The sequence below is a fragment of the Bicyclus anynana genome, chromosome 2, assembly GCF_947172395.1.
Source record: "Bicyclus anynana chromosome 2, ilBicAnyn1.1, whole genome shotgun sequence".
NCBI lineage: Eukaryota > Metazoa > Arthropoda > Insecta > Lepidoptera > Nymphalidae > Bicyclus > Bicyclus anynana.
This window is the reverse complement of record NC_069084.1, coordinates 2,862,149-2,874,982: the sequence shown is the minus strand read 5'-3', so window position 1 is coordinate 2,874,982 and position 12,834 is coordinate 2,862,149. Positions and strand designations below refer to the sequence as shown.

Here is a 12,834-nt window from a genome sequence, read left to right as displayed (position 1 = left end):
AATGAAAATCTGAAAAAAAAGCAATTTTCATTGAGAAAAATTTGCAAGAATCCAAAAAAAAATGTTTTCGGAAGTGTGATCGCAGACACACCTCTGCTCCAGTTATCGCAGCGCGGCGGCGCCCCGCTGTGGCGCTGCGGCGCTGCGAGCGCTGCAGGCGGCGGCGCGCGTGCGCGGCGCGGCGCGATCGATGCTCGCCGCGGGCGGCTCAGTGGTCGCGCGCCCGTCAGCCAGGCCAGTGCACGATGCGTCCGACGTGAGCCCGGCACACGGCAAACTGTATCTCCGCGAGTACGCCGGCGAGGAGGAGCGGCCGCCGTGCCGGGAGGACTGGCGCCGGCAGGAGTGGTCGGGCGCGCGGAGCCGCCTGCCGCAGGTGGACCGCAGCCCGTCCCGCCGCAGCCCCTACCTCGCGCGCGATGACGAGCCGTCGCCCGCGCCCGACGAGCGCGGCCGCTCCGCCTCGGCCGGGGCGCACCACCGCGCGCGCCCGCGCCCGCTGCGCTACCAGTCGCTGGAGCGGGACTACGAGCGCTCCTACGCGCCGCCGCCGCCGCCCGAAGACGACTACTACCGCCGCGAGCCGCCGCCGCTGTTCCTGGGCGAGCTGCAGAGCCAGAACTCCGACCTGCAGCGCGAGCTCGGCAACCTCAAGAAGGAGCTCGAACTGACCAACCAGAAGCTGGGCTCCAGCATGCACAGCATCAAGACATTCTGGAGCCCGGAGCTGAAGAAGGAGCGCGCGCTGCGCAAGGAGGAGAGCGCCAAGTACAGCCTCATCAATGACCAACTCAAACTGCTCAACCAAGAAAATCAGGTCAGTGGCTTCTCGTTACTATCGATTTCCTCTTTTTGTACCCTAATTTTTGCTCTAACTTTAAATAAACCTTCCTAGACAGGTACTTTTCTGCCTAACTACCTATCTTTTTTATAAAGAAAAACCTCTCCACCTACTCCCTCAAAGACCTTTGTTTCAGTTGTCGAAAGAACCAAATCTGTTACAACTAAAAATGTCACTAAATACATGAAAAAATGTAACTTAGAGCTACGAAAGCTTTCCCCAGAGAGCTACGAGAGCATAGTAGTTGTGGTTCCGTACACGGTACGCGGTACGCCTGCCGCTCGCGCCGCGTCCTACGCATGCTTGGGATCTAGTTCATTGATGTCACACTCACGGGTCAATGGGGGAATCTCGAGATGTTCCACTTTACCTCTTCTCTTTGCTGTTACTTTATTACAGGGTTCACGCTTCAGGGAATTTACGTTCAAAAAGAAGACAATGTTACTGAATTATCTATAGAGATATGAAATAAATTCCCATTTCCCCTGGTATGCCATAACTTGAGAACGACTTTATCGATTTCATTTAATCTTTTAGTTTTATAGAAGGTTCTAACGTAACGAAAAATTGACTAAATGTTCAGAAAGTTGGAAAAATTTCTATGTCTGCTCAGAATAAAGTTATAACCATTACTACTCTAATTTGGGTAACCGGGTTGAAGAGGCTGCAGCAACCTTGGGATATAAATGGATCCTAAAAGCATCTATCTTATTATATTTTGCACTCATTTAAAGAAAGAAAGAAAGAAAATATCTTTATTGCTGCATTGCATTGAAAATCTTGGTTCTGTATTCTGAGGATGTCTTTTAATCATTCACGGCTCAACGGCTGAACTTTGATCTGGATGAAATTTGGCACAAAAATTGATTTCAGTACTCATAGGCTACTTTCATCCCGATATATTCACAGGAAAGAGATCTACGGCGGTGTAACCGTAGGGCATAGCTAGTTCTCAACAATTATTCGCACGAGTGTGACATGAATACAAAATGGCGAAACATCTTTATTGTATTAAAACGGTTGAAACAGTTTTTTAACTTGATCTTTAATCCTGTAAAATTGTTGAAGGTTCTTTTTTATTTTTAACTGAATTAAAAAAAAGGAGGAGGTTCTCAATGCAATTATATTAATGATTTTACCTCATAACTTTGTCATTTCTTAACCAATTTTGAAAATTATTATTTTTCTTCAATTTCTCCCAGATTGGTCCCATTTAATTTTCATGAAAATCGGTTCTTTCATTTTGTGTTACAATGAAAATTTACCGTACTGTAGCGTATTCGTTCACTATGCTAGGACACACTTAAAACAGAAAAGAGTTAATGCATCACTGTGTGAGCACCGCCTTCAAAGCGATAAAAGGTTTTTTTAGTTTATTTTGTGATTTTAAGGTCGGTTGAATTTTTTTGTTAAAAAAAATCCGACGAATTCACTCCTCCTTTTTTTCTAAATCGGTTAAAAAGATTTTTTAATTATGGAAACTTTGACTAAGGAAGGTTTTCACTACACATAATGATGAAACAACGGCAGGAGACATTATTAAAAGGATGATGTAAGTATGGAACAAGGATTAAAGAATTAGGTCATATAGAATTACCTTACAAAAGACTAGAGAGTTTAGTAAGTACACTAGAATGATGTGAATGTCGGTGATGATAAAGAAAAGTGATATTCTTTGAAAGGGATATTTTTAACCGACTTCAAAAAAAGAAGGAGGTTGTCCAGTTCCTCGATTACAGGTGGTATTAACATTCATAATTGATGATATTATAGAGGGGAGGTATTAGGGTTGGTATAAATAAGAGGGTATTTGATGACTTGAGCTCGGTTGTTTGTTAGGCAGCGTAGACACCGTCACGCTGCCAGTCGCGTTAGTGATTTTGTACAATTATAAGTACATAAGATATTGAAAATTTAATCACTATAACATTAAAAACGGGTTGCAAGCTTATAGCAAATAATATAAGCAAGTTAATTTTACGTTATTTTTCATGGAAAATTATTATTTTCTATCGTTAGAGCGTGTGGGTTAAGAAGATAAACGCGTAGGTAGACTTATCTTCAAGCAGACGATATCGTGGGCGTTTGCTAATTAGTCATATTTAAAAATAAACATGGCAAATATTCTACTTTAGAAATAACAAAAATATATTTTTAACCTTGTTTACAAACTGTTAGACCAGACTAATTAAAAAACGCGATCGTAACTCGTAGCTAATTCACGGCGTAGGTAACGGCGTAGGCTAGGTACATTTGCATACGTAGCGAAGGGCAAAGACCTTTTTTAATGAGTTGCGTTTGCAAAGCCTACGGTTGGAACACTTTTAGATTTCTCTAAAAGATTCTCCCATTGAAATGTGCGGACCCGCTGAATATTTCCAGGCAAAGTTTTCCAATTTTATAGTTTTCCATTTTTCTTTGAAAGCACTTCATAAATTATTTGACATCTTTTATTAACAATTACAAAGTGTTAGTAAAAACTAAAAATGTCACCTTCCTAATTTGATAAATATACTGAAAGTTATTTAGGGTCTGGAAGGAAATAAGGAAGTTGTGGGCCTCACACCGAACCTACTCCATTCATCATCGTCACGCGGTGCCATTAATGTCAGCCACTGACGATCAAGTAATCTCACATGCCAATAAAACTGATCGTGTGTTGGTCGCGATGTGTATGACTTCATGCCGATCGCGATCAAAACACGACCAGTTTTATCGGACGTCATTCCGTTAGCGCTGCAGGCATGTGAGGTTACTTGATGGTCAGTGGCTGGCATAACGGAGTATGGCGATCAGTATGCGAAAAGCCTTCCTATCCTCCATAACGCGTTTCAGTCGTGGGTAGTCCAGTCTGGTCCTCTCTCTTATGTCGTCCAACCATTTTCTCCTTTGGTGCTCTGTTCCCCATTATTAGGGGCGTATATACCCCGTATCAGGCCCCTACAGCGGCCCCTTACGTGTGCAAGCAAAAATTATTAAAATGTAATCCACAATCTCAATTAAATTTTGAACATTTTTCATTTCAGAAATGTCAAAGTAATAAAAACAATTTCTTTTTTCCGGGTTAAACGTGCGCCCCAAAAGTTGGGAATATCCTACGTAACTCAAATCACTGTCATATTATTTATTTTAAGCGAGCTTTTTCGTTTATTTTGGGAGAAATCGTTACCCATTAGGGCCCGCCAAATAATTTTGATACAGAGCACCAAGACACGCTACACCACTGCCTATTATTCTCCCTTTTAAGATTAATCATGAAAACGAAAACTGAGCTCCTCTCTGTAGGTGTAAAAAAAGCTCAGTTTCTTCTGCATAATAGCAGACATGAGTTCTTTTTTTTGTTTAAAAAAAAAAGATCATTTGCCATATTTTTTGTAATATGATCAATATTCCCATTCAACACAACAATTTTTTTTACACAACCACTTACGCTTAAGATGAAGTATCTTGGATATCTTTGTTTCATTGATATCGGGTTTAAGAATAAATGTTACATGGATATCATACAGCCTAACGTCGAACCTCCTCCTTTTTGGAAGTCACGAGCATGCACGTAAATATTACAAACCTCAGTACATAGTTAAATTGAGGCTGAAATTCCAGATGTGTAACGATCAAAGGCGGATTAAATGCCGGGAGCGCCACAGGCAAACTCATAGCGCCCCTCTATATTATTTTGAACTAGCAGACGCAACGCGGTTTCATAAGTGTAGTGCCCGTTCCTGTGAACATACGGGGATAAAATAAACCATATGACACTCACAATTAACGTGGCTTTCTATAAACAAAATGCGGTCCTCGGATTGTGCACACTCAATACCTCATAGCGCCTGATCTAAAACAAATAAGTAAGCGGGTACAGTCAGCCATTGAAGCGTTCCGATACGATTATTACGTAACAAATGTGATTGTATGCGGCCGGTCGAGCATATCGCGACGTATTTATGAGTCCTTTGTTTATGATCACTAATTCATATCACTTTGTGGCCATTGTTTAGTATCAAAGAGCATAATTATGCCGAAATATAAGAAAAAGAGAGAAGCATTATTGGTAGAGTAGTTAATTGCATATTTTTAATTCATATCAATGGTCTGATAGCCTGTGACAGCTAGGCCTTCTTCATATTATGAAAGCCTTTAGCATATTTCTACGCCTACTTAGAAGTTTTTATGTTTATTTTATCTATTAGAATAGGAGCATTTACAAATGATTACTATCAAGTTAATTTCCCGTGAGTAGCTTTTTCTCGATGAGACGCTCAACTTGTACATTTACGAAAATTCTTAATTCCAGATTTATTGTATACTAGGTGACGCCGCGTGGTTTCACCCGCGTGGTTCTCGTTCCCGTACGGGATATATAGCCTATAGCCTTCCTCGATAAATGGGCCATCTAACACTGAATTTTTTTTTCAAATCGGACCAGTAATTTTTAAAATTAGCGCGTTCAATCAAACAAACAAACTCTTCAGCTTTATATATTAGATTGTAAGTGTACTTATAAATAAATACCATAAGGTAACTATGGTAAGTAATAAAATAAAACCAGAATCGTATACGTACTCATAGAAGGTATTCTGTTGAGTCTACGAGGAGGAATCGTCAATTGCAGAGAGTGGCTCAGTTTTTTTTATCAACTGTTTATACTGAACTTCCCCAACAAAGCCTGCTTCTATTCAAAACTCTTGTGGATGAAATTTGATTGTTGAATTTTTTGGGAGGAATTTATTACATATTGCTATTTGCTCGGCCAATGTTCATTAGTAAAAATGTTTCGCATTTATATCACTTTTAATCAACGGTAAATTGAAATATGTATGAAACCTTTTACGTGATTGGACGATACTATACCAATACTTTCATTGTAAATATATATTTTGTAGATAAATCAAATAACAAAACGTATATCCGATTTGGTTTTGTGGGCTTCATAGCTTTTGTTTTATGATTTATGAAAAATGTTCAAAGCCAATATTAACCGTTCTCTATTTTTTAAATAAGTATATGCTACTATAAAAATTTTAATAAAAAAAATTCAACCGACTTCCAACTCAAAAATAACCTAAACTAAAAAGCAAAAAATAACATCTTACCTATGTGCTATCTTCTGATCAGTTTGAAGGCGGTGCCAAGCCAGTGATGTTTCAATTCAAGCCGTTTAAATTACGTAATTTCTGTAGTTCTTTCAGAAACGGCTTTAATTAAAACACTGGATTGGCACCGCCTTCAAACTGATCAGAAGATAGCACATAGGTAAGATGTTATTTTTTGCTTTTTAGTTTAGGTTATTTTTGAGTTGGAAGTCGGTTGAATTTTTTTTATTAAAATTTTTATTTTTTCATTTTTAGTGTTAGCATACCTACGGAGTGTGAACAAAAATTAATAAGCAATTAGCTGAAACGTTATTTTTTATGATAAGTACCTAAATCCTACAACCCCAATTTTGAGAATACTACCTTAACTCATTTACAAAATTTCACTCCCCCTTTATATCCACTCGTAATACGTAATATCCAAAAAACTTAACTTCTTAACTGTCCTTCGTCTTCATCACCAGACCCTTAATACAGTGACAACCCATCTAGGTGGAAAGTTCTCATCAATACTAATTTATCAAGTCCAAACACAAGGTAGCTACTGTGAACCCGTCGAGGAGTTCTCTTCACTCTCCTTCGTCTTCATCACCAGACCCCTGATACAGTCACAAACCATCTAGGTGGAATGTTCTCATCAATACAAATTTATCAAGTCCAAACACAAGGTAGCTACTGTGAACCGTGGAGGAGTTCCCTTCACTGTCCTTCGTCTTCATCACCAGACCCCTAATACAGTCACAAACCATCTAGGTGGAATGTTCTCATCAATACAAATTTATCAAGTCCAAACACAAGGTAGCTACTGTGAACCGTGGGGGAGTTCCCTTCACTGTCCTTCGTCTTCATCACCAGACCCCTAATACAGTCACAAACCATCTAGGTGGAATGTTCTCATCAATACAAATTTATCAAGTCCAAACACAAGGTAGATACTGTGAACCGTCGAGGAGTTCTCTTCACTGGCCTTCGTCTTCATCACCAGACCCTCAATACAGTCACAACCCATCTAGGTGGAAAGATCTCATCAATACAAATTTATCAAGTCCAAACACAAGGTAGCTACTGTGAACCGTCGAGGAGTACTCTTCACTCGCCTTCGGCTCCATCATCAGACCAACTCCAGAGCTTCATAAAATTGTAGTGGTTGAAAATACCTTATCGAAACACTAACAAACGCACTAGCCGTCCCTACAATTTTCGAAAGTTTCCCTCGATTTCTCCAGGATGCCATCATCAGATCCTGACATGAAAAAAATGGGACCACCCTGGAATCAAACCCTTCAAAACAAAAAAAGAATTTTCAAAATCGGCCTATAAATGACGGAATTATCGCTGGACATACATAAAAAAAAAAAAAAAAAAAAAAAAAAAAAAAAAAAACATACATACAGCCGAACGTAGAACCTCCTCCTTTTTGGAAGTCGGTTAAAAATTTTATAACGACTACATATATTCAAACTTCTATTCAAGTCTAGATATCTGAAAATATTAGCAAACTAACAAATAATTGTTTTATTTATATGTTTACATATTCATTGAACATTGTCAAGGCCAGAGTAAAGTAACAAAATCTTTGTCAGATGCTCTTTACGGAGTGTATGAAGGTTTTTAATGGAGAATAATGAATAACTTATAAGGACTAATTTTATTCAATAACCTCAAATGAGATTGCAGTGAAGCAATCTAACTCGAAAAGACTAACTCGGAAACATTGCTCTTACGTTTCGGAGTTAGTCTTTCTCCCTACCACAAAGCCACATTTTCCCTGTTACGACTGTTTTGCAGGAAAAGTCCGTATTTGCTGCGCTATGTAAACAGTTTGTAATTTAATTAGTCTTATCAGTAGCGAGGCGTAGACTGGACTAATAAATTAACTGTTTGTTACAAACTAATTAAACTTCTTACTATTAGTAGATTTTAAGCGGCATCGTTAATAGTTTTTTGAAAATTTGCGGCTAATTTTGTGTTACAGATTTTTTGACGGAGTGGTATGGGCGGTGGATTTACAGGATAGAGGAGAAAGTAGAAGACTAGAAGTATTTAGTCTTATGTTCGATTCCTGGCTGGGCCGATTGAGATTTTCTTAATTGGTACCGACAAAGACGTACCGCCAAGCGATTTAGCCTTCCGGTATGATGTCGTGTAGATTTTCATCCTCCTCCTAACAAGTTAGCCCGCTTCCTTCTTAGATTGCATCTTACCTAACTAGAATATAAAAGAAAGAATATAAAAAGGCATAGAAATCTTGTCCTTAATCACCAGAATATTCAGCTTCGTGGCAACCCTTGGCCAGAAAAACTCGTCGTTTAATAAGCGACTAAATGAAATTAAGACAATTATGCACATTTGTCCGCCTCAGTTTTGATGGGCTAGTGTCCTATCTCTAGCACAAAATAGCGCTGGATTCGACAATACCTCAGTAATTAGACAGCCATATTAGACTGTGACGTCATTTCACGAATGATTAAGGACAGAGCTAATAACTTATCGTTGATTAAAAAAGTGTCATAGAACGGCTTAAATTGGCAATGCGCAAGAAGTTTGCGAGATTTTAACACCATTTTAAAAATATGAAAAACATACCAGAATTTAGTACACACTCTACAATAACCATAAATACTCAAATTGCTCGCCATTCCACCCACAATGAATGGTTTGGGAATTTTAAGAGTTTGACTTTTAAGCCTATGTTTGTCTTCGCATCCTTTGTTGAACTATAAGTATCTTGCCAAAATTCGTTCTGGCTCCTATCCAATAGGGTCGGGCTAAATAACATTGGAGTCTTGAAATTGTTCGAAGGAATTTGTTTGCCAATTTTCTGTCTACTGCCTGGGATGGGAGATTTTTTTTTGGGTCGGGATAGCTCTAGCCATGTGGTCGAGACTGATGCAGGATTCGTTTACAATTTGTTTAAAGGATTATGTTTTATTTATTTAGGAATGGGACTTTGGATAATGTTTTTCATATTTGCGATCTGTGTTCTGAACTGTTTGTGAATGTATGTTTGAGATCGGCAAGCATATATAGTATTTTTTTACATTTTATATAAATCATCCGTTTATCAATTTGTTTCTATGCCTTCTCAATTAATTTCTAACACTTGTTTGTTTCACATTTAGCAGAATTCAGCAAACACATATATTTACACCACAAACATACAAAAAATTACCATCAAAACATTTTAGATTTGTAAAATTACAACTGGATGGTTCGTTCTTCCTTCTTCTCTTCTCATTATCATTGGTTTTACCATTTAAAAGAAATCAGTAAACACATATCTATTTACAGTCTACGAACATATAATACAGAGAGGTACCAACGTAACATTTGAGTTTTGTAATATTAAGTACAACTAACTGGATGGTTCATTCTTCGAAGTATTTCTCAGTTTAAACACAAATCTTTTTATAGTCCACGAACACACAGAGAGTTACCAATGTAACATTTTAGTTTTGTGTAAAATTACAACTGGATGGGTCGTTCTTCCAAGTACTTCTCAGTATCAGTGGTTTTTGCATTTAGCAGCAAACACATATATCTATTTAACTACAGTATACGTAGATACAAAAAAATACCAGCGTAACATTTCACTTAAAATAACAACTGAATGGTTCATTCTTCCAAGTATTTTTCAGTATCAATCTAAAGTTAGAAAGTCTATTACCGCATGCATCGGATGTCGCGTAAAGCCGTCGATCCCAGTCATTGCCATAACATCGGATAGCGATCGCTACAGACTCTGTGTTAGTCATGGCTTGGGGATTAGGTATAGAACTCCTAAGCCATTCGTTCCGTTTTGAATCAGCATTTTGGATCAAAGCTTCACATCCCTCTCCTGAAGCCTTTGACCTGTAGGTCATTACAAACTCTCACTCACTGCTCTCCTGTGTGAGTGGTTATACTCTCCTTTCAACCCACACATTCAACGGCTTACTGCTAAGCTCGAGTCTCTTCTCAGAATGAGAGGGGCTTGGCTAAATAGTCCACCACGCTGGCCCAATGCGGATTGGCAAACTTCACACACGTAGAGAAAATTCTCAGGTCAATCAATCAATTCATCAGGTTTCCTAACGATGTTTTTCCTTCACCGTTTGAGACACGTGATGTGCATGACATGCCGATCGCGACGAATACGCAATCAGTTTTATCGGACGTCAAGCCATTAGCGCTGCAGCCATATGGGCTTATCGGATGGTGAGTGGCTAGCATTACACATTCTATTCGATTCATTGGAAGACAACGGGAATATTGGTCATTAAAAAAACATGTGGCATATATTCTTTTTAAAAAAATACGTAATAAATGAAATACTTGGTGTTCTAATATGTGTGGCGAGTCACCTGGAGGTGTAACCTACGAAAAGATGGCTAATAAGATTAGTAAGTGTGACAATATCCAAGTACCTATTCTTTATTAGCTACTAGCGGATGCCCGCGACTTCGTCCGCGTGAAATTTAGTTTTTCACAAATCTCTCAGGAAATATGGATTTTTCCGGGATTAATAGTTTACCTATGTGTTAATCCAAAGTAAAACTTTTTTCTATTCCAAATTTCAGCCAAATTGGTTCAGCATTTGCGGCGTTAAAGAGTAACAAACATCCAAACTTTTGCTTTTATAATATTAGTAGGATTCTTTGACAGACTTTTCATTCGGCTTCTGGAAAATATTTTTTTTTTATTTAATTTGCTATTCTCCGCGAAATATGAATTCAAGCGGCAATGTTCCCTTGCGTTTTTTGAAAAAAGTGCCGCATATATCATATGTATTTTATGAAAAGCTATTAATTTAAAATTACAAATATAAAATCTAAACACACATTATTTAAATATGTCTTTACTTTACATTTTTTGATACATATATATACAGGAAGAAATTTTTTTTAGTACAGATATTTTTATATTTTGTACATAAACAAAATTTAATGAACACGTATTTTTTCTTTTTTTTTTTAACTCAAAAATAACAAAGTTATCGTTAACTAAAGTTATTTACGTTTAAACAGAATTTAAGGGTCACCCTATCGCTGTACTAGGTAATAGGCAACTACAAAATCAGCTGGTAGGTAGGTTAGCGAGCGCCCGCGCCGAGGGCCGTTGACCTTTGTGCGTTTATTTTATTTTTGTTTGATACCTATTATTTTTTATAATAATTAAAGGTCATCACTTTTGAGCTGAGTACCGATATTCTCTTCATACTTTATTGGGCTTAGGACCATCAATAATGCCTGAAGTGCATGCGTAATAATAATTAACTACCTATGAACCTATGAACTTTCGATTGAAATAATAAAATACAAATGATGATTATTATTACGCAAACTTTTGCATTAAAGACGTATTTAAAAAATTGTAATCAGCTTATTTACATTAATCAATGATATCTACTTACTAAGTTTGTTTTTGTTAATTTTAAAATGTTAATCACTGTATTTTAACAATTGTTCGAAATGAAGTCCATTCCTTTCAAGGCACAACCGAACACGTTTTAATAAATTAGTTTATTTAAAACACTTGTTCCTCACATTAGGCACTGCGGGGTTCAGGATTCCTTGGGCTCGTAGCCTAGGAACACAATACAGTCGCATCATTTCGTAATATTCGCGATTTGAAAATCCCGACATAGTGGCTTGCACATGCGATTTATTAATTAGGTAACTTAAATGCGCACGCGACGGCAGATTGTCTGTCACTGGTAGCCCATCGGCAATTCGGTAGGCGTCCTCAGGGATTTTTCGATCCCCTCACCTCTGCCGCCCCCGTCAGCCGAAGCCGAAGCGATATGCCTACGGCCGGTATTTCTTTGTCGGCGTCTTGCAAAGTGCCGCCAGCAGTTGCGCAGTTTGTTTGGTAATGTGTCCATTATTTTGTTATTTCTGAGACATAAATTGAAAAAAAAATATTACATAAAATGTATCGAACTGTTTGTAGATTTATGTTCTATTAATGATACAGAACCACGAAAAAAAATATCCGCACTAAAGACCGAATCACCCTGTATATATATATCATAAGTCCAAACGGGCATCAGGAGTAGAACAGACACACAATTTATTTGTATATTTAGATAATTCAACCGCTATTTTTACAGAATTTTTTCTATTTACTTTACACCAGTTTAACTTACATGGATTTGGCACTGTTCCCTATGGATAGGAAAAAAGTGGAACATATAAAGGAGCTGTATACCTAGCTAGAGAGGTAGTTGTATGAAGCTTAACTGATTTACAGCAGCTAAATGGCTAGAGTGCATCCCAACCGCTACTATGATGTGACGTATTACAGTTGACCGCTAGCGAAACTAGTTTATACATTTGACAAATAGCGTGATCTATGTCGCAGACCCGGTCCGGTTCCGGTCTGGGACATGCACCTCCAACTTTTCAGTTGTGTGCATTTTAAGAAATTAAATATCACAAATCTCAAACGGTGAAGGAAAACATCGTGAGGAAACCTGCATACCAGAGATTTTTCATAATTTTCTGCGTGTGTGAAGTCTGCCAATCCGCATTGGTCCAGCGTGGTGGACTAAGACCTGACCCCTCTCATTGTTAGAGGAGACTCGAGCTCAGCAGTGAGCCGAATACGGGTTGGCACTCTGGGGCTCTGACCACTGGTTGCTTGAGGAATTAAGTCCTACACCGTTGTAGGGACAGATGTTTTTAAACGAGTTACATTATTGATTCCCTCAGTATTAAGTATCGATTGCTCTTCCTGCCACATACAATTTTATAACCTTCAGGATAAGAGTGAATAGACATCTTCTCATAAACGAATAAAAATATATACTAATGTTATAGAGGATAGTAATACTGTAGAGGTAAAGTTTATGAGGTTGTAAGGGTAATCTCTGGATCTACTGAACCGATTTTGAAAATCTTTAACCGATAGAAAGCCACG

At 38.2% G+C, this 12,834-nt stretch overlaps 1 protein-coding gene across 2 annotated transcripts in view; it reads left to right on the top strand.

Annotated features, from left to right (window-relative positions):
* Positions 1–224: 224 nt before the first annotated feature.
* The window catches only part of LOC112045445 (plectin), a 58,859-nt gene continuing 46,249 nt past the window's right edge, over positions 225–12,834 (top strand). Inside the window, exon 1 of one of the 2 annotated variants that reach the window (XM_052886172.1) lies at positions 225–817. In XM_052886172.1, coding sequence (XP_052742132.1) covers positions 695–817 — 123 coding nt within the window. In that variant the 5' untranslated portion in view covers positions 225–694. The remainder of the gene's footprint in view (positions 818–12,834) is intronic. The other variant, XM_052886171.1, reaches the window with a different exon arrangement.